Below are 22,889 nucleotides of genomic sequence, written 5' to 3'. Positions count from 1 at the left end.
TATCCTTTGGTCTTTTGCATCTCTGTGGCTAAAATTCATTTTTGAATCTGGGTTTCCACGTTGTCTATGATGTATGGTCCTCCACCCGTCCGGATTTATTTTTTCCACGGATCTGGACGGTTCGTTGATGCATGCCGCTCCCCATTATGTCATCTCTCGCTCTGTGCAGCGTGTCGTTTATTCATTCTTAGGTTGAATGACTGTGATTTATCAATGATTGGGCCACCTGAAATTTGCTGTGGCCTTGGCCTCACGGTCATCCGTTCATCTTGTGTTCTGTTCTGGGTAGTTCGATCCTGGGCCCCAGGTTCCTGTTCTGGATATTCATGTTTTGCGTTTGGTTTCCTTCTCAATGCTTGGCGTGTTTTTGTTATGCTGTTGACTGTCGTGTCTTCAGTCTTCCTCCACTCGTTCTTCTGAGGCTGCGCCCTCTGGTTTTGGGGAGAAAGATTTATTAAGAGTGGTTTGTGTATGTCCGGCCGCCAGAATCCACAGCTCTAATGGTTTTTAAGGGAACGTGTGGTTATGAGAGAATTCAGCCATGGAGATTATAATAAGGCTGCTTCAATAGTGAGATGATAGTCTTATGTGTTGTCGGTTGACTTAGTTGGTGTTTAAATAACACCATGAGCAATTTTAACCCTGACTGTAGAAACTATATCACTTACGCTCTCAAGCTTAGTTCAAGAGTTAAATTTTGTGTCCACAAGCCAGTCTTCTATCTGCCCTGCTTAAGCAGATGACATTCGGCTAGATGCATCTCCATTTAGAGACGTGTTGTACTCAGCCTCTAAATCCATAAGGTTCAGTCTAGCTAAAATACTATCAAAACCTACGATCCCTCGTGGACCTCAAGTTCTTCTTTCACAGTATCCAGACGCCGTTGGCTAATTAAAATTTCAGTAGTCTGTGCTTTGTTGTCCACCTATTTAAGGACCACTAATATCAAATACAAGAATCAAATCCAGCCGAGCGGCAATCCATTGTTCCGTGGGATGTGACCTTCCTCATCTACAAATCTCCTTTGGGCCTTGGTTACCCTTCCCGTCGCCTGCTCCTCGTTGAGTGCGTCCCTCTGTAACTGTCAAAGGTTACTTCTCTTATCATTGGTGTATATAAAATTTGTGTTAAGATTTAGTGCAGGATCTATATTTCACTATCAATTCACTGTTGGAATTTGTGATTTTGGTGGTTTCTATGGTGGAATCCACAAAATGGGACTTTTCCTTAACTATCTACTTAATTTCACTTTCTCAGATTTGTTTTTAAAAGCACTGTTATTCCATTTATCAAGCATTTTAAAACTGATCAGTTTTTTTTTTGGGTTATATATATATATATATATATTCTTTGCCGAGAGTAATACTGGTTTTGTCTTTATCTATGCATCGCATCCTGAGCCTGCGACCCCCTACTTCGCGGTAGGACTTCCATTCTGGCAAATGGTTTTTTCATCTTTGCATCCCTTGATCTGGTGCCACAACGATGACTGCTCGACGTACCTATTGCTGCACTAAAAGTTAAGGGGAGTGGACCTCCTCTGCGTTCCAATGACACTTCTGACTTGAATCAATCAATATGTCAGCAGCAGAATGAATGTAATTTATTGGATTATGAATGTTAAAAAAGAATTATTGTCAGGTGGAAGCCTCAAATTAGGATGTTCTTAAATTGTATTATAGTATGCGGTGGAGCTCGAATTTGGTTCTTAAGCTCATTTTATTAGCATGCCAATGAAGCATCGAAATTATGGCGTTGAGTTCATTCTTAATACTTGATTGAAACTTCGACTAAATGGATGTTCTTGAGCTCGTATAATTGGTATGCCAAATGGAAGAAAACATTACGGCCGTTAAGCTCATTCGGAGTACTGTCGTTGGAAGCTTCGAATTAATGGATGTTACTTAAGCTTGTATAAATAATTGCCAAAAGGAAGAAGTTTATGGCGTTAAGCTCGTTCATAGTATTTGATTGGAGCTTCGATATATGGATGTTACATAAGCATGTCATAGTATGCTATTGGAAGCATTGGATTGGATGTTAAGTTATTATCATCAAACGGGTTGTTCATGGCGGTTCAAATAGTCCTTACAGCGTTTTGCGGACGTGGGCTTTATGTTCTAAAAATCAGGTACGAGTAATTCTTATGTTGGCTTCCCTTTCATTTCTTTCCCTCTCTCTTTCAGATATTATGTTCCCCTAGTGGTTTCCACGAACGGGAGCGGCCCTATGGGCCAAAGGTGCCGGGTCACACATAGCAGATCCACTAGATAGTGTGTCCTCTTCGTGGCGCTGTACTCGAACCGGGGCGGCCAAACGGTCAAAGGTGCCGGGTCACACATAGCAGTTCCACTAGATAGTGTGTCCCCTTCCTGGCGCTGTACTCGAACGGGGGCGGCCCTATGGTCAAAGGTGCCGGGTCATACATAGCAGATACATTAGATAGTGTGTCCCCTTCGTGGCGCTGTACTCGAACCGGGGCGGCCAAACGGTCAAAGGTGCCGGGTCACACATAGCAGTTCCACTAGAGAGTGTGTCCCCTTCCTGGCGCTGTACTCGAACGGGGGCGGCCCAACGGTCAAAGGTGCCGGGTCATACATAGCATATACATTAGATAGTGTGTCCCCTTCGTGGCGCTGTACCCGAATGGGGGCGGCCCAACGGTGAAAGGTGCCGGGTCACACATAGCAGTCATACTGGAAAATGGAATGAAATGAAAATGGAATGCCGCCGACAATACACCTCATCTTATTACACACTGATTATACATTCACATTTTCTTCTGAATGATCTTGGTGTTGGGGGTTTTGTTACCCCGAAAGTATTATGGAAATGATGTCATGGAATTGAACGGAGCCTTATGCCAAATGAAAAAGATGTGAATGTCAACTTAAAGAATGTGAAATGAAGTATTTGAAATAAATATTTCTTACTGGAAGAGTTGTCTGACTGAAATCGCATTTCTTAATCTTGAATCCTAAATTGTTAAATGCTTTTTCAAATGATCACATTGCAGAAAACAGCTGAAAAAGTCTTTAGTTCTCATTTGAAAGCATTTCCTGACATCTGTACGGAGAGAAATATAGCAGCTCACTTTACAATAAGAACTGTCCAATTTATAAATTCAAGAACAAATTTGCCAAATGCCCTTGGTTAACCACCGGTCTACAAAATGCTTGTAAAAAGAAAAATAACCTCTATAAAAGATTCTTAAAACAGAGGACAAGAGAAACTGAACAAAGATATAAGTCATATAAAAATAAACTAACTGAAATAACACGTTACAGTAAAAAAGTGTACTTCAATAATCTACTGAATGAAAATAAATACAACGTAAAGCGAGTTTGGGAAATATTAAATAACATCATTAAAAATGGGACAAAAAAGCAAACCTATCCAGATTACTTAACAGATGAGAAAGGTCAAAGCTATGACATCAATGTAGCAGCAAACGGTCTCAATAACTACTTTGTAAATGTGGGTCCAGAGTTGGCAGCGGAAATTCCAAAATGCAAAACTAGCAAAGACAATAATCCACCCATCGAAAGGATCCCACACTCAATCTTTCTCTCTGATGTGAACGGAAATGAGCTGATATCAATTTTGAATAATTTCAAGAGTAAAAACTCAAAGGATTGTGTAGATATAGATATGAAGGCGGTGAAAAAAGTCATTTATAGTGTATCTAAGCCTCTAACATACATATGTAACTTATCATTACGAACTGGGAGATTCCCAGATTCCCATTGATTGGTTTAATGTTATCATGTGTTCCTATGATAATTGAATATTATTACATATCGGTACCGTTACTGAAATCATGAATGAATGTTTTCTGAAGATCATCAATCATTACTAGGCACTGGATTTTGATACTTCAAGAGAATCCATCTGATCAGAACCGGATTTAAAAAACTGTAAAAGTATCAAATGAATGAACTCAGTAGGGGTGGGATTATATAAACGTGTTTCTTCCCACTCCTTTTCAAGCAATAAATCCAACTCTACTTAAACTTTAGTTAATGATCACTGTATTTAATTAAGCAAATGTGATTTAGGTGACATTCTTGTTTTGTTTTCTGTCTTTTTAATCTATGCATTTCATCATTTCTGCAATGAGTTTGATAAATATGTGTAAATTATTTATTGCTTTGACTACAATGTTGGAAATAAATCAATAAATCGCTGAACTGTAGAGGGCCCGTGAAAAATATGAGGATCCACGGGGCACAAAATGTCTAAATGTGGCCTTGTAGAGGACCTGCTGATGGTTCTGCTGTTAGTCTAAGGGTTTCATCTGGTTCTACTGTTAGTCTAAGTGTTTCAGCTGGTTCTGCTGGTCGTCTAAGGGTTTCAGCTGGATCTGCTGGTAGTCTAAGTGTTTCAGCTGGTTCTGCTGGTACTCTAAGGGTTTCAGCTGGTTCTGCAGTTAGTCTAACCCAGGGCTCACCAACACTGTGTTTGCGGGCCCCAGGTCGCCCCCAAGTTCCACATAAGTTGCCTGCAGGCATGTTCTAAATATAGCACAATTCGCCGGTGAGCTGTGTCTAAAGTTCACTTTTATTATGTAGTCTATTATTTTTAAATAACACTCGCATTTATATAGATTAAAAATTATGTACGTTGATTTTTCTTTATCATTAAATAATTGATAATCATTGTGCAACATAGTGAAAATGGTATATTTTTCTATGAAATGCAGAGATGTAAGGATCATCTAAAAAATGTAACAATTACTGAGATTAATAAAGGGCTGAATATTGATATCTGTTTACTGCCATGTGGTTATTGTTGATAATTATTGTGAGAAATCATTAAAGTGATGAATCTTTTTACGAGTATCATTAATCATTATTAATACATAACTGAAGGCAAAAAGCAAATTTGTTATTCAAACTGGAAGCTGTCAATGACATCATGAATAGAATCCAAACCATTATCATGATTTTAGGCTGTTTTGTTCATTCTGGTTTATGTTTTAGTCATATCGTCCAGCCTGATCTGGTCTTGTTTTGTCAGATCGTTTTATATTATTGTTATTAACGGAGCAATAAAATAATCGCTGGTAACACTAGTAACTACATATCCCATGATGCAGTGCTTCAGCTGCCTTGCTGAACTGTTAAGTTGTGCAGCTTCCCTGGAACTCAGGAAAATGTGACGGAGAAGATGATCATCGTTAGCTGCTCTGGAATATTTATTTCACTGAACAGTCCATTCAGGAGTACACAGAACCACTAAGAACACCAAACTTTAGGGAAAAAGGGAAAATCCTATTTCTGGATGTGGTTAGTGTGATGACGTCATCTGCATCTCTACTCTAAGACCGCTTAGTGGTGAAAATCAAAACGACATTGCTTTAAGACGGATCAAATAACCTGGGGCCTCATTTATAAACGTTGCGTACGCACAAAAGAAGGCGTATGCCACTCTCTACGCAATAGTTGAGATTTATAAAAAGCAAACTCCAAACACCCGTTTAATCGATCAGCAGTGAAACAAACAAAAAAGATCAAACGAAAATTACAACAGAAATTCAAATGAACACATATTTGGAAAAAGAAAAGTGAAACATGTTCTACAATATTGGCATGTAGTGCAATTCATCCTCATAAACAATATAGTTAACAGAACGAAATAATGTACAAAACTGATATTCTCGTCAGTGTCCGTCTGGCGGAGCAGATATAGGTGCGGGTGTGCGGACGGACGGACAGATGTACTAATTGTCCACTGGGGAAAGTTGTTTTCATATTAAAACATTTCTTCATAAGCTATGGAATTATGGTATTCATGCATATGCCTTTACTTTGTTTTATTTTTGATAAAAAAATGTATGGCGTATGTCTCAACCATTCAGAAAGCCACAAAAAATTACATTTGCGTGGAACAATTTCACATTTCCATGTCGATTATTACTGACATCTCTAGCTTGTCAGATGTAATTAAATGGAGGGAAATAAAATGCCCCATCACAATGCGTAATGACGCACAATGGCTGATCTTGCGCTCTTAGAAGATGTTGCAAATGGAAGAATTCGGAGTGAACGCATCTTTAGACAGCAAGAAGACTTGCTGGAAAACGAGGACGAGTGGAGCGCTGTAGCCTCACAACGGTCCGAGGTTGTGAGGCTACAGCATTTACGGCGTCTGCCACCGTTTGCCACTCAAGTGCCTTTTTGCCATTAGTAACGCCCACAATGTGCCCTCCAAACAACACTTTTCTCCTCTTTTCCACCTCGCAAACGATAACTTCTACTTCACATTGAGTGAAGTTACGTTTCTTTTGATTTCCTCTCTGTGTTTGTCATGGTTTCGCAATCAATGAATATTCATTTATAGACGTTTCACGGACTATTTATGGGCAACTATGGGCGTGTCATGAAGCCGCAAAAGCTGAAAATGGCCAGCATACTCCCAACGGGCTACAGATGTTATGCCAATGAGGCTAGTATTGATATGGTAACTATGCTGTGCTAATGATGCCAATAAAGTTATGCTAATGATGTGATGTCAATGATGCTAAAGGTGCTATAAAAATGATGCTATGCATTATTAAAATGATTGAAATTGCATCATTAGCATGGCCTAATTAGCAGCTACTGATTATGTCAATGATGCTAATGATGCTACTGATGATGCTTTGATAATGATTGCAATGATGCTAATGATGTTATGCTAATGATGCCATGGTGAACATGCTAATGGAGCTACTGATGAAAAGTCAATGATGTTAATTATGTATTGATGATTATGGTAATTATGCTATATCAATTATGCTAATGATGCTATGGTAATTGTGAAAAAGATGTTAAGATAATTATACTACTGATGATGCTAAGTTAATTATGCAGTGATAATGATGCTAATAATGCTATGTTAATGATACAAATAATTCTAAGGTGAGGATACTAAAAATGTTATGGTAAATATTCTAATGATGCTAAGCTATTGACCCTTAGCATCATGTGTTTTGTCTGTCTCCCCCATCTTTACTTTAAGGCTGTTTTTTTTTAATGATTTCATATGAAAATGAATCACCTAAAGGCAGAATTAGAGAAAAGTGTTTTTCTGTCAGTCTGCTCCCCCCCCCCCCCTATAGTAATTCTGCCTTTGTTTGTCACATGTGTGATGGCATCATCTGCATCTCTGCTTTACGACTAGCGCCCCTTAGAGGTGAAAATCAAAACCACATTTCTCTATGACAGATCAAATGAACTGGAGGACTGTGGTCTGGCTTGGCTTGGGGGGGTGGTCCCTTTGCCTGTGCTGGGGGGGGTTGGCGGGGGGCGCTGCTGGGGGGGGGGGCCCAGCGGAGCTGGATGGGCTTCCCATCTACACCTGGGGCTGGGATCGGCCATTCCCTGGCTCTGGGGCGGGACGGGACAAACCTCTTGGGGCCCCCGGTCGCTCTGGGTGTCATCCGCTTCGGCTGCGGGGTCTGGGGTGGGGTGGGGGGTCTTGTCGGCCCTGTCCTGTGGGGGGGCCTTCTGGGGGGGGGCACTATTGGTACGGGGCAGGGGGGGTTGACGGGTCGGGGTCTCCGCTGAGGCCATCGGCGGTTTCCCCGGCCGGTTGGCTGCCTCGGTCCCGTCGACGCCTGACCAGAGCTCTTCTAGGGCCGGCGTTTGGGGGTGGGGGCCTGGGCTTGCTCCGGGGGGGTCCAACGCTTTCTGGCTCCTCTCTCTCTGTGTGGGGGGGGGTGGTGCTTGGCCTGGGGTGTCGGCGCCTCCAGGGGTGGGGCCCCTGGGCTGGGTGGGCCTGGCCCCCTTGCTGGGGGGGGGCGGGTGACAGCTGTTTGACCACCGGGGGACAGTCTATCAGCTGTCCCCAACTTACCCCCTTCCTCATATAACCTCATAATAGGGTGAGGGGGTGGGGGGCTTAGCCTGCGATGAGCCTTGGGGGGGGGGTTTACTAGGCAGTGGCCCCCCTACTATGGTTGCCGTATGGAGTGGGCCCCCCATCTTTCGGTTTTATTTGCACCTTAGACATGTAGGGCCCTTGGTAGGGGGGGTGCTTGGACATCACTGCCAGCAAGCAGCGGATGTCCTCCTAGAACCCTACCCGCCAATTTTAACCGCACCTTAGACATTTAGGGCCCCTTGGTGGGGAGGGTGAGGGGACGTCACTGTGAGTAATCAGGAGATGTCCCCTTAGTGCCCTACCCGCCAATTTTAACTGCACCCCCCTTAGTACACACACCCCTCCACCCTCAATATATACATCCCAACATAAACACACACACATGCACACACACACGGCGACCGTGTCCCCGGGGTGCCGGCTTCCTGGGCCCGGCGGTGCTCTCTCCGCGCGGTGGGGGGGTTCACATTACATCTGAGCCGGGGGTGTTTGTGTCCCTGGGGGGTGGGTTCTGGTCCTTGCTCCTGAGTGCTGGGCCCCGCCAAATTTCCAACTGTGGCCGAGCCTGGTCGGGCCATATTTACAACACCCCTTGTGGGCCCTCTTTTTTCCCCGGGGTTCCCCCCTCCTGGGCGGGGGGGGGCGGGCCCCTGCCTCGCTCCTCCCTGGACCAGCCGTGGGCCGGGCGGATGGCTGCCTGGAGTGAGGAGCGGGTCTCCCTTGGGGGGTCCTGGCTCGTACCTGGGGTTGGGGCGGGGGGATGCCCGGAACTCCTGGGTGGTGGTGGGGTGTTCGTCTGGGGCTGTGGGCGTCCTTCTCCGGTGGGGCCCTGCGTTGGGTTCTCCCGGCGGCGGGGGGGCTGCTCTCCTGGTTAGGCTGGGGCGGCGCTCTCTTTCCCTCCGTGCCTCCCTGCTCTCTGGCTCTGGGGGCCTTGCGGCGGCCCTGCTGGCCCTGGCCTGGGTGGCGGGCTTGGTCGCCCGGGCGGCGGTGGTTCCCTGCCGGTTCCCGTGTGGCGTTGGGGGGATTCCGGCTGCCGCTGCTGCTGCGGTGGGGGTCTTGGGGTGGGGATGGCTGGGCACTCTCCCTCCTTCTTTTCACGTTCCACCATCCATTTTAGAAGAACATAAACACTCACCTGAGCACTGGTGTTAGCTCACCTTTGCACTAACAGTTTGCATGATTGATTGACTGAAATATTTCACACTAGTTGGTTTTAAGGCATAAGTATGCGTGTGAACACTATCTGTTTTGTGTACATGTCGACAGGTGGACATTTTTGCAGCTAGCAGGTGTGTTTATAACATTTGAGTGTGTGTGTGGACAGGCTCCGCCCTTTTTTTTTTTTTTACTACATTTGAACCTTACCATAATGATTAACAACCAGTAAACTTGTTGCTTTATGCTGCTTCATGGTCTTATCCCCCTTCCCCTCCTATTATCACCCCCTACCCCCCCTCTCTCTAACGTCCCTCTCTCTTCTTCCCCTCTTTCCTTTTCCGTCCGGTCCAACACCAAAGATTTTCAGACATGATTGAAATTAATAAAGTTTGGCCTCAATTACAAAAGGGGTTTATTCAGACATACCTTTGGTTTGTCTGAAGATTAATAACCCCTCTTGTTAAAGTAAAATATGTCCAACACAAGAGGCCCTCAGCTCTCATCTGTCTGCCCAGCTGTTGGACAGGACAAGTTAAAAAAGAAAAAAAAACACAAAAAAACAAATGAACTGGAGAACATTTGACACAGTAATCCAACATGAACTCTTACTGTGTCAATCCAAATTAGCTGATGATGCTGCAAATTATTGTGAAGCTAGCCCTCACCATGCTGAAGACAACAGTGGATCCTGAACACAGAGCCTTTAAAAACCCATGGGAGGCTGAGGAAATGTTTCTGACATTGCTGCTTAAACCATTGGCTCTGATTGGTGGAGCTAATGTGGCTTTAATTAAAGAACCTCATCTAAGACCACAATGTGAGACTAAACATCCTGATAACCTGAAAGACCTGAATGCAGAGCAGAAGATCCAGAAAGCAGAAGAGTCAGAGAAGAATGGGACACTTCAGCAGACGCTTTTCAGAATTCCAAAGTCAAGCTGCTGTGAAAGCAAGTTGGATGGTGGCAGAAGAGATGGCCGCTTCAGCCAGACCATTGACCCAGGGAGAAGTTGTGAAGAGCTGCAGGATGGAGGTGATGGACGTCTGATGTCCAGACAAAAAGCAGATGCTGGCAAACAGAAGCCTGAGGAGAAAAACACTTCTGGTGGAGTTTGGGAGATGGCCGCTGGTTCAAGAACACAGTTGATGAAAGAAACAAAGACTTGATTGCAGACTCTCTGACTGGATGAAAGTCCTGACATGACTGATACTGCACAGCAGTTCAGTGACAACTGAACTACAGACGTGAAAAAAGTCCACATTGCAGAAACTATCGCTCTAACACAAACTGGTTTATATCAATACTGTTTATAATGTTTATAATTCTATGTTGGATTAAGTGAATTCTGGAGGAAGTGGGTGGAGTCACCAGCAAGGGAAGAAAAACGAGAAAAGTTTGGGACGTCTACAGCTGTGAGAGGAGAAAATAAGGAAAAAAGGTTTGGGAAGGAAAAACCCAATGAAGGTGGAAACTACAAGAAACACATTTGAATGACATCCTTCCATTTTCTTTGCTGGACTTCCATTTCCTGGTGGATTTCTATTTTTGAACATTGGAGTTTCTGTTAGAACACTGGAAAAGGAACCAAAGAGCCTAAAGAGACTGAAAAGAACAAGAGAACTTTGGAAAATATATTTTTCTACTGAATGTTTGACGTTAGTTAATGTTGATTAAAAAGATAAATGAGTAAAACCCTCTGTGACGAAGTAGCGTCACAGATTGCAGGACAGAGCCTGAACATGAGCCTTAGTTGTTTGTTTTTTTTCTCTTTTCTCCCAGTCCAGTAACAGTTGATAGTTTTGTGGGACAAATCATTCACATTTCATGTTTTGTTTAATTCTAAGGGTGCACACTTGGTTTTAAACAGAATCTCACTCACCATCAAAGTTTTCCTCCACCAACAGCCAAACCAGAGCCATGGACACATCAGCATTTATATCCACAGGAAACAGGAAGTGACTTCACATGTCAGAATTGTTTTTTTTTTCTTTGTTCCCCTTCTTGTCTAATTGATTTTGTTTTAAACCTATTTATGTATTTCAACTGTTGTTGTTTTTTCTGTTGAATATCTGTAAGTTTGGAATTATGTTGATGAATCTTCTAGTAAGTTGTTTTAAGGAATTGTTTGGATAATTGGCCTGTGGGAGGGGCTAGGTCTTTATAAGGGGTGAACTTTTCTCAGTTGAGGGAGAGCAGTCTTGGTTGCAGTGGTGGCAACAAGCTCTTCCAGAATCAGCTGAATACTTTGTCTGATTATTTTTTGGGGGGATCAATAAAATCCCATTTTTGAAATTTTGAGTCTGCTGGCTTGGCCATCTTATTTCCGAGTTATTTATTTTTTGCTGCTGAGAAGAACCCCGTCACACCCTCATTTGTGTAAAGAGTGTCATTCATACAGCTGGTTCCATATGGAGGCCCGTATGGGGATCTGATTTCTATCAATATACAACTATTTGCATGTTTCTGAAGAAAAATTTCATCTTGTAAATATCAGGAGCTCAATGAACTGGAGACAGCAGCACCATCAGTGCCTGGTGAGAGATGATTTTCCCTCTCTGGACTACAAGAGAGCTTCTCTCTCCTCTGAACAGATCAGGAGGCTTGTGTTTGAGGAACTGGCTCAGTCCAAAGAGCCAGAAATCTGGGGGCAGCCATCCATTTGTTCCTGCAGTTCAGCAGAAAAGCAGAAGGCTAGTGCAGAACATGAAAGTCTTCTTTCACTTCCATTCTTGATGCTCTAGACAGACAATTGTTCTTTCATGTGGATCTGGACTTCATCTTTGGAGAATCCTGAAAAAACTTCTTTAGATCACCTTGGATTTCCTCCACTGGTGGATTCAACACAGTTGTGTCTTTAGTTGAATGGAAATGTCTAATATTAAGTCAGTGAACTTCCAATGACACTTCTTTTTGGTTCATGTCCATCAGTTGTTTGCAGCTTTTTGCAGCTGACATGAAATGTATCCGTGTTCTAAAATAGGTTGGAGATCCTGATTCATAAGATCCTGATTGAAACAGATCAGTTTCTATCAATCATCAGAACAATCAATTCAATTGATGAAGGAAATCTGAACCAATCATTGGTTTGTTTCAAACACGGCTGTAGACAGAAAATCTTCCAGTGAAACATCAGAAAGTTCTTCACCTGATCCGTTCTTCTTATCCTTCAGGGAGTTCAGCTTCTTTACTTACCTCAGAGTCTGCAGTCTGCAGTCTGGACTCTCCAGAAAACCACACAGATGAACAACTCCTGAATCCTGCAGATTCTTGTTCTCGCTCAGGTCCAGTTCTGTCAGATTAGATGGGTTTTTCTTTAGAGATAAGACCAGAACCTCACAGCTGATCTTTGATAAACTGCAGTCCTCCAACCTGCAATCAGACAGAAAAGTGTATTCAGGAGCAGTGATGCAGCTGGAGGTCCAGGAACTTGGTCCATTCAGTCAGGTGGGACCCGCCCTGATGACAGACTGACAGTTGCCATTTTCACTGTTTGCTCATTTCTTTTAGATTTGGACCCAAAAACATGATCATGAATGAAAATGCAATAGATTAGAAATTACTTGAAATGAAGTTAAAACAGACGAGGAACTGAAATGTCATTTATCATCATGAACTATTTATGAATAAATATTTACAATCCAATAGATTTATAGCTTTCACTTCAAAAATGTCTGATTTCCAAAAATAAAGACACACAGGCTGTCTAAAAATTCCCGCCCTGCCCCCTAACTCCTTGTTAGGGAGGACTGTGAGGATGGAGGACTGTGTCACTGATTCAGGGTAGGAGTTTAACAGGAAACAAGATGGGGGGGCGGGGGGGGGGGGGGGGGGGGGGTCAGGACACAGGGAGGAGGAGTGGTATTTCTGCCACAACGTTGCAAACAAAACAAGTTGCAAGTTGCAAGCAGCATCGTATAGCCCTCAGACGCAACCCGCCTCGCACACCGAACTGGGCCCTCACCACCCACCTTTGATCAAGGCTAGTCAAAACAGCATATTCTAATGATGCTAATTAATTAGCTATGCTATGCTTACATGCCTAGAAGTGCTAGCATTGCGATCAGCATCATCAACTCTCTCAGAAAAACACATTGTTCAAAATGCTAAATATGCTAACTATGCTAATGCGGTGAATGGTAAATGGTGTATACTTACAGCGGGGAAAATAAGTATTGAACACGTCAACATTTCTCTCAAAAAACACATTTCTAATCGAGCTATTGACACGAAATGTTCACCAGATGTCGGGATCAACCCAAGTAATGCACACATAGAAAGAAATCCAAACATTTATGTCCATAAATGAAGTTATGTGTAATAAAGTGAAATGGCACAGGGAATAAGTATTGAACACATGAAGAAAAGGAGGGGTAAAAAGGTCTGGCAAGCCAAGAAAGCAGCTGGAGTTTGTCAGTATTCAGAAGGTTAACCTGCCCCCTATTAGTGCAAAGTAATATCAGCTGGTATAGTCCTGATTGATGCCTTTTAAAATATGCAATAATGAATATTTACAATCCAGTAGATCTAAAGCTTTCATTTAAAAAATGTCAGATTACGAAAAATAAATAGAGACACAGTGTAAATATGTATATACAGTAAGTTATCTCATATTTGCTTTTATGCATTGCTTTTATGCCGATCACCTAGCTTAAATGTTCTGTATCCCTGCGCTGGCTTTTTTAAAACAACCTTTTGCCTCATCCTCTGGACAAAAACAAGCGGTAAGAGGTGAACTTTCTCTCTGAACTGATGCTTTATTCAACCCATCGGAAAGATCAGCATGTATATATCGTTTTATATCGCTGAATCTTGACTGCAGCGGTGCTGCACCTTACCATGACAACGCACCGCACCACATAACAAATAGTCCACTTTTAGGGAAAAAAGCGATCAAAATCGGAAAAAAAAAAAAAAACTAAGGACTTAAAACTTCTGATCACTTATTTTAGAAGTGACCATGGTATAAGCAGGTTAATTATCATGGTGCCTCTGTCAGTCCTTCCTCCCCTGCTCCTGACTCATACCAGCTGTGACCACTTACCTCATCACCTGCCAGCTCTACTTAAGAGGATTCTTCACCAGCATTCATCGCCAGTTTGTTGCCCCTTATGGTGCTTAATCTGGTCTCCTGTGCTTAAGTCTTTTTGCCTCTTGTTAATTTTTGCTCTCCTGCCTCAGGATTATCATTCACGATTGTCACCTGAGTCAGAGATCTCCACAAGCAGCCGCTACGTTCGTGAAATTCCTGAGAACCCGAAAACCGCATCAAGACCCCCAGTCACGCCACGAGTCCTGTCTACACCAAGACCTCCAGTCACGCCACGAATCATATTAATGCCAAGACCTCCTGCTACGCCTAGAAACCTAATCACGCCAGGACCTCCAATCACGCTATGATTCCTGTCTACACCAAGACCTCCAGTCACGCCACTACTAATAGCCAGGCTACAAAATAAAACTTTACTTACCATCTAACTTACCTGTGTTTTCCTTCTGGGTTCCAGCATCTGGGTCTGCCTTGCCTCCTAGTCATGACATTAATGAAAGAAGAGGCAACAGAATATGCGCCAGAGTGGAGAGAGGTTGTTGCTGGGTATGATCTCTGTTCATTTCTCCTCGTAAAAAGGCCCCTTTAATCTGTTGTCTTGCTTTCCTTATGTTGTTATTCTGATGTTGCAGGTTGTTTGAGTATGCCGTTATTAACATAAAATCCTTATATGCTAAATTGAATTCAATCTGCTTATAATTTGCTCTTTTCTATTTTGCACTATAGTTACTGTTTTCTTATTATTATTGTAAAATGCCATTATGAATATACATGTTCCATATTTGATTTATGTTCAATTCAGATTGTTGTAACTACTTATTAAACATGTTTTCCTTGATATTAACCCTATAAATATTTAGTATCGGATCGTTGCCCAAATTCCCAGAACCCAGTAAATGAAGCTCTCACCAAAGAACAGTTTTTACGATGTTTTGTACCAGTGACGATGACAAATGAATATCGTCTGTTTATCTAAAAGGAAATATGAAATCTAAATGTGAACGATAAATGTTTAATTTCAACATTTAAGTCCAGTTTCTGACTCCCAGACTCTGGTTCCCATGGAAACTGATAAACACAGAGGAACACCCTCAGAAGGAGTCTAGTTAACCATTGGAGAGAACAGAAGACTGAGAGATTCTGACACTCTGGACCACTGATCTCTGACAGAAGTGTTGCTGTGGTGCAGCGTGCTGACACTACACTCATTCTCTACTTTATCAAATAGTGTTAATCTTATAACTTCAACTTCAACCTTGTAGATTCTGGTCCTGAATATATTGTCTGACACTAAACTGATATGCAGCTACAGATCTGCCTCTGCAGGTTTACTCAATTCTTTAATTTCTGCACCAAAACTCTCCTTCTTTCTCTGATTTTCCTCTCTAGTCTGTAGGTTGTGTGTGTGCGTGTGAGTGTGTGTGTGTGTGTGTGTGTGTGCACGTTCCATGGCAACAAAAGGTTCAGCTGTTGAAACATTTGACAGATTTCTGAGTTTAAAGAGTCAAAAAACGAACAAGAACTCAAACTAATGACAGACTAGTGATTCTGATCAAAGCTGCCTGAAAGCTGATAGGTTCAAATCAGACACAGCAGAGCACCAAACCTTCCAGCTTCATTGAAGAACTACAAATGTAGAAATGAAGCAACCAGCAGCTTCATTGTTCTGACCTCAGAGTCTGCAGTCTGCAGTTTGGACTCTCCAGTCCAGAACACAGAACCTTCATGGATAAATCCTTTAGGATGTTCTTGCTCAGGTCCAGTTCTGTCAGGTGGGACGGGTTGGACTTAAGAGCTGAGGCCACAATTTCATAGTGAGTCTCCCAGAGTCCACATCGTTCTGGAAGTCTGTGAAGAAAAAGAAAGACAGAAACAGGTGATCTTATGATGATTTCAGGCTGTGATAAAGTACCAGTTGGAGATTTCTCTCTTCATCAGATCTTCATCTTCATCATGAAACAGTCCTCCTCATCAGTGTCTCTCAGACCTTCATCTTTCTTTCATCTGCAGCTGGAGGAGAGAAGGTGGAGCTCCATGGAGCTTCATGCTGCCCTCAGTCTGTCAGTGATCTGAGGTCTGAACCCCAAAGTTACCAGTAGAACATCTATCACAGAGACAGCTGTCACTCTAACCATGACGATGATGATGTATGAATGTTGACAGTTTTTAAATGTTGGTTCTGATCCAGTTTCCTGAGAGTGTTCTATGGTGTCAATTCAGCGCCTAAAGTATTGCGCATCAAAACCCCAAATCTGTGAATCACAATGCATAAATTGAGAACCAAAACCTATAATTTGCAACCAAAAGCTCTAACCCAAAGCACAGTCATATTTCTCAGTTGCCGATTTGTTTTCTCGCCATTCTGAAATTGTGTTTTTGAGTTACAGTTTGATTTTGAAATCGCCTTTTTTTAGCCTTTATTTTTTGCGGTTTTGATTCTAAAACCTGTCGACACGTAAAATCAGCGACACATCATTCAAGGGGAAGGGAGACGGGACATCCCTGACATCCAGAAGCTCATTGGCTAATGAATGAGCTCCGTTAGCCTCCACCATGTAAGAGCGCCAATCCCAAAGGCAGTCATGGCGAACCAGCAACCAGAGGTACGTTTTTCATATCTTTAACTATATTAAAAAAAACGATAAAATGGTACTCTATGTAATTGGAGAACACCAGCATAGTCAGTTGAACTCCTGGTAACTGGTAGTGAAAAAAAGATAATAATAATATAATAATAATAAATTTTATTTGTATAGCGCTTTAAATGGCACACAAAGACGCTTTACAACACATGAGCAAAAACAGTTAATAAGAACAGAGCTAATATAATAAAATAATTAATAAAAACATAGAAGACAGATTTAAAGATTAAAAGCTATTTTAAATAGATGAGTTTTAAGTGATTTTTTAAAAACTGGGAGGTCAGTGCAGTCTCTGAGATGTTGGGGCAGAGTATTCCATAGGGTTGGAGCAGCAATGGAGAAGGCCCTGTCTCCCCAATTTCGACGCTTGGTCCGACAGGGGAGAGACAGAAGGTTAGCATCGGACGAGCGCAGAGAGCGGGAAGGGGTGTGACGCTGGAGGAGATCGGTGAGGTATGGTGGGGCCAGGTTATGAAGGGCTTTGAAAGTGATGAGGAGAACTTTGAATTTGATACGCTGATCGATGGGGAGCCAGTGAAGGTCTTGAAGGACGGGGGTGATGTGTTCACGGGAGCGGGTGTGTGTGAGCAGACGGGCAGCAGAGTTCTGAATGTATTGCATCTTATTTATTATTCTGGAGGGTGTACCAAGGAGTATGCTAATGCAATAATCTAACCGGGAGGTAATAAAAGCATGAATGAGGGTTTCAGCAGCAGCAAAGGAGAGGGATGGACGGAGGCGGGCAATATTTTTCAGGTGGAAACAGGCGGACCGAGTGATTTGATTAACATGTTGTTCAAGTGATAGATTTGTGTCAAAGAGAAACCCAAGGTTGCGGATGACTGGTGACGAAGAAAGCGTGGCGTTATTGAAATTTAACTGAAAATTTTGTATGGATTTTGTGATGGTTTTGGGGCCAATTATGATTATGTCGGTCTTATCACAGTTGAGTTTGAGGAAATTGTGCTCAAGCCATGTTTTGATGTCTGTTAGACAGCGGGTGAGTGTGGAATAAGTGGTGGAGCTGATGGATTTGGTGGAGATGTATAGTTGTATGTCATCAGCATAACAGTGAAAATTTAAGCCATGTTGTCGGATGATGTCACCAAGGGGAATGTGGTAAAGGATGAAGAGGAGTGGGCCAAGCACTGAGCCTTGGGGAACACCTTGCAACAGAGGAGCTGTGGAGGATGAGCAATTGTTTCCCTTGATAAACTGTTGACGGTTTGTGAGGTAGGACTGAAGCCAGGATAGAGCAGAGCCGGTGATGTTGAGACCGTTCTTGAGATGGGAGAGCAGGATGGAGTGACTGATGGTGTCAAATGCTGCAGTGAGGTCCAGGAGAATGAGGATGGAGAGCTGTCCAGAGTCGGAGGAGAGGAGGATGTCATTTGAGACTTAGAAGAAATTGTTGCATGACACAATCGCTTAAACAGCATTCTCCTGTGCTAGCTCAGCTATGCTAGCGGTCATTTTAAACCTGGGAGGGAGGAATAGCCCGTGAAATTTGCATTAAAAGGGCCCCAGAAACACACAGTAATCATCAATACACCTGTGAGTCAGTCTGACCGTTCATTTAAATTTTTTTTTTTTAAATAAATAAATTAAACAAACAAAAAACAACACGTTTTTATGGAGTCCTATACTGTTCATAATTAAATAAATAAATATGGCCTCACGAAAATACACAATCAACCAATAAATCTCTCATAAATTTATAAAAAGATCGTGAAATTGTGAAAAACCTGCATACTGATTTTATAGAAGCCATTATATTATTCAATGTATTTCATTTTGCTTTAAAAACCTGTTCATTATTTTAAAACAGCATTTTAAAATATTCATTTTAAATCATGTGGAATATTATTATTATTATTATGTCTTTTTTCAGAAGCTCGTATTTCAAAATCAATATTTTCCAAAGTAGCTTTGTTTTTATTTCATGTTGCTGTTTTTCACAATGGCGTATTTATTTCATGAAGAGCTTTTTCAGGAGAATGAGTCTATCTGTCAATCAGTGAAAGTAGGCGGGATCTAAACGGTCATTGGGTCATCCATGGAAATCGACTCATATTCCTCGATACCCGCTCAGCGGTGTACCAGTCAGAGAGGTGACATGTTTTAGTGATATCTGCACGGTTTTTCTGTCTGCTGCAGAAGATGCAAACATGAACGACTCTGTTTTTGTAGTTTGAGGGTTTGTGTGGACCAAACCACAGAGGAGCTCTGGTCGTCTACGTCTATAAGTCCCCCGTCTTGAAACACTCCTCATTCTTACACCATTCACTCAGAGCTCACATCGTGCCTCACACTGTGTTGGCTCACAGGAGGTGAGCTGGCGGACCAACAGAGTCAGACCAGGAGCTGCGCAAAGCGGGACAAGCCTGCTCAGGCCTCCTGAACCTTATATTCTTCTATTTTCAATGAAACAATGATTATAATCAGGTCCTCTGATTTTATTTTTCCCTCCCTTCAAAATGTTGAACCTTTCCTATGAAGGTAAAAATGTGTCAAAAAGAACGCACTTGTAGATTTGATTTGAGAACTTGTAATATAGAATCTAAATACTTGTGCATCAAAAATCTGTATCTGTGTGTAAAAATCTTCTGCTGTGAACTGACAAATTTCCAATTGCATGTGTTCATTTAGAGTTACAACTTCAAATCTGTGATTCCAACTGCTCAAATGTGCTTCTGCGTGTGCTCGAATCTGCTGCCGCAAATCACAGGTGCGCTACAACTGCGCTCTGACTTCTGACACATTCCTTGCGAGAAACTTGGGTCAAAAGTGATCTGTGTCCGATAATGGGACTGGGGGGGAGGGAGGGTAAGAGGAGGCGGAGTCAACCAATCAGAGTGCTGGATTCTGAGAACTTGGTCAAGTTAGAAAGACCTTCACAGATTCACACTTCCTGCTTCAATAACTCTTCTGATAAACGTTCAAATGTGACAGCAAGTCTCTCAATCATTTTGTATGAACACAGAGAGTGAAATAAAAATGCATTTCTACAGAAAAACTTAGTTTCCTCCTGCATTTTAATGAGAAATGATCTCTTCGTGCTTTAAATGCAGACATGCAGCTAGACGGCTGCGAACGGACAGGATCAGGAAGATGATTGTAGCAGGACAACAGGGCCAGGGCTATGAGCAGCTTTATTATAAATCATATGGATAAACATTTGAAAAAAATATATTAGATTAGATAAATGCGTTCTCCGCGACGTTCCAGGCGACAGCGCGGCGGCGCACGGCTGTGGCGGACTCAGCCCGCTGAGCAACGGCTGGCCGCTGACTGAGCGAGGGCGTAGCGTGTCGCTGGTACGCGACACCGCGGCCAGACGCCGAGCTCCGAGGAGGAAAGAAGAAACGAGGATCCCGCTGACCGACGGCGGAGCACACCTGTCGCTCGCGCATACCCAGCGCTCAGCGGGCTGAGTCCGCGTTCCGGCGCGGCGGCGCGCAGCTGTGGCGGACTCCTCGCTTCTTCTTTCCTTCGCTGAGCGAGGGCGTAGACCTCGCCGTCTGTCACCGGGATCCTTGCTTCTTATTTCCTCCGGAGCTCGGCGGCTGCCCGCTGAGCGAGGGCATATAGCGCGGTGTCACACCGCTGCCAGCTGCCGAGCTCCGCTGAGGAAGGAGAGGCCGAGGATCCCACTGGACAAGCGCGGAGCACCCGCGAGCGACAGGTGTGCTCCGCCGTCGGTCAGCGGGATCCTCGTTTCTTCAAGACAAGTCGCGGCCGGAGGATCTGTGCATTCAAACCTGACACTGACAGCTCGGGGAACCTAGCGCTGACCAACCGCTTTGCCCTGCTGGCTGAAGACCTCACCGCGGTGTCAGCGACCCGAGCGGGCTCACCAGGACCGACATCGGGCGGAACTCCTACCATAACCGTGGCGGCTCTGCTGCTGGTCTCAGCCAGGCAACGACTCCCGCTTCCACCTCTACGGGTCCAACGGCGTCTGCTGCTTCGGAGCCCGCTTTGCTGGAGCCTGACCAGCTCACGCTTCTTCCTGGAGCCGCAGCACTGGCCCAGCCGCCCGGATCCTCTGCTGTTTCGCTGGCGCCCGCCACGAGTGGGAAACGCCGCCGTCTGCTGAAAGAGGCGGTGGCCCGACGCTCAGGCGAACTTTCCCGGGGCTCGCGTGCCGCATTCTGCGTTTCACCGGCTTCAAGGGATCCACTCTCCACAACAAAACCGGTTCTTCACGATAGAATTATTGTCTCCCGGAAACATCAGGGCGACCCGGAGACCCGGACCTTTCCAGCAGAGCGTGGTCATTGTGGGAGACTCCGTTGTCCGGCATGGTGCCACACACACTCACTGTCTGGAGCGGTCATCAATGACATTATAAACTCCGCCCACCAACTCTCTATTAAACACCCCAGGCACAAACAACCTGAAACTGCAGCAATCAGAGACTCTGAAAATGGACTTCATCCATCTGATTCATACCATCCAGCAGTTAAACCTAAACTGCATCATAGAGGCTCGAGAGGCTCAAGACCTACCTTTTTAATTTGGCTTTTAGTTGATTTTAACAACTAATTTATTCTATTAGTTTTAGTATAGGGTATTTTATGTATTTAATTTAATTTGTTTTGTTTTGTTTTTTGTGGGCTGCACGGTGGCGCAGTGGTTAGCACTCTTGCCTCACAGCAAGAAGGCCCCCAGTTCAAGTCCTGGGTGGGGGACATGAACCATAACATCAATGGGGGACCTTTCTGTGTGGAGTTTGCATGTTCTCCCCGTGTATGCGTGGGTTCTCTCCGTGGTCTCCGGCTTCCTCCCACCGTCCAAAAACATGCTTCATAGGTTAATTTGTTAATCTAAAACTGTCCCTAGGTGTGAGTGTGAGAGTGAATGGGTGTGTGATTGAGGACATTCTACCCTGCGACAGACTGGCGAACTGTCCAGGTTGTCCCCTGCCTTCGCCCACCAGTCGCCGGGATAGGCTCCGGCAGCCCCGTGACCCCGAAAGGGAAAAAACGGAATCGAAAAATGAATTTCTACGTGATGCTGTAGTATCGCGAGAGCCGACGAGAGGAGTGTGGTGAGTTTACTTGGCGGCGCGTAAGTTGTGAACAAACATTTTTGATTTATTTCATTACACCACCATATTTAAATAATCCAGAAAGTTAAAAAAAAAATCTGAAAAAGTTTGTCAAGCATTTGTCAGCCTGGATGACCTGGAGGATCTGGAGAATTACATCGACGAGTGTTTCAATACCTGCGTCATGAGGAAATCCAACACCGCCACTCCGTCCACCAAACGAGGCCGCCCCGAAGACTCCCCGGGGGCTGCCTCCTCCCCAGGCAGCAACATGAGTGATATCCTGGATTCAATTGATAAAAAGCTCTCCAGCCTTGATTGCCATTTAAATCTGCTGGAGATCCTCCATAAGGAATTCCAAGGTCTGCGAGAGTCTCTGGAGTTCAGCCAACAGCAGGTGCAGGAGCTCGCAGCGGAGAACCAGGCCCTCAGAGAGACCGTCAAGACCTTGGGCCACGACACCGCCCGTCTCTCTGAGGAAAACCGATCCATCAAGGAAACCCTCCTGGATCTTCAGGCGAGGAGCATGAGGGACAATCTAGTGATCGCAGGGATTCCAGAAGAGGCAGGAGAAGTCCCGGAGAACATTGTTAAGTCCATCATAGAGGTCCACCTGAAGCTCCCCAAGGAAGAAGTCCAGAAGATTTCCTTTCACAGGGTTCACCGGCTCAGAGGAAAAAGGCCGGACAATCAGCGTCCCCGTCCTATTGTTGCTAAATTTGAACATTATAAACAAAAAGATCAGGTAAAAAGCAGAGGCCGAGAGCTGAAAGGCACACATTACAGCGTGAATGATCAGTTTCCAGGCGAGATCCTCCGCCGGCGGAAAATCCTCTTCCCGCTGAGGAGGAAGCACCTGTCTGCTGGAGCCCGTGCGGTGGTTGCCGTTGATAAACTTTTTGTGAACGGCAAGCTGTTCCGGGACCCAGAGGTAACACCCTGGCTGTGCTGAAGGCTTTCAGAGGCGCACTGACATCTGCGCTGCCCAGAAGAAACCCGCAAACTTATTTAATTGAATAGGAAATAATCGGATCATCAATAATCAACACCTCTTTTCTTTCTCTCACATTCATGTTTCTGTTGTTGTTTCGTTGTTTTTGTTTTTTGTTCTTTGTTCTTTCT

The 22,889-nt window shown here is 43.9% G+C and overlaps 1 protein-coding gene and 1 long non-coding RNA gene across 2 annotated transcripts in view; both read right to left on the bottom strand.

Moving 5' to 3' along the window:
• Positions 1-22,889, bottom strand: part of LOC144988226 (uncharacterized) — a 237,683-nt gene that overhangs the window by 35,511 nt on the left and 179,283 nt on the right. The window lies entirely within an intron of this gene.
• The window catches only part of LOC144986938 (protein NLRC3-like), a 29,156-nt gene continuing 28,778 nt past the window's right edge, over positions 22,512-22,889 (bottom strand). Inside the window, exon 7 of the mRNA XM_078935700.1 lies at positions 22,512-22,743. Coding sequence (XP_078791826.1) covers positions 22,563-22,743 — 181 coding nt within the window. The 3' untranslated portion in view covers positions 22,512-22,562. The remainder of the gene's footprint in view (positions 22,744-22,889) is intronic.

Source organism: Oryzias latipes, chromosome 2, assembly GCF_053564925.1.
Source record: "Oryzias latipes strain Hd-rR chromosome 2, Olatipes_Hd-rR_3.1".
In the NCBI taxonomy this organism is placed as follows: Eukaryota; Metazoa; Chordata; class Actinopteri; order Beloniformes; family Adrianichthyidae; genus Oryzias; species Oryzias latipes.
This window is presented reverse-complemented; position numbering and strand designations above follow the sequence as displayed.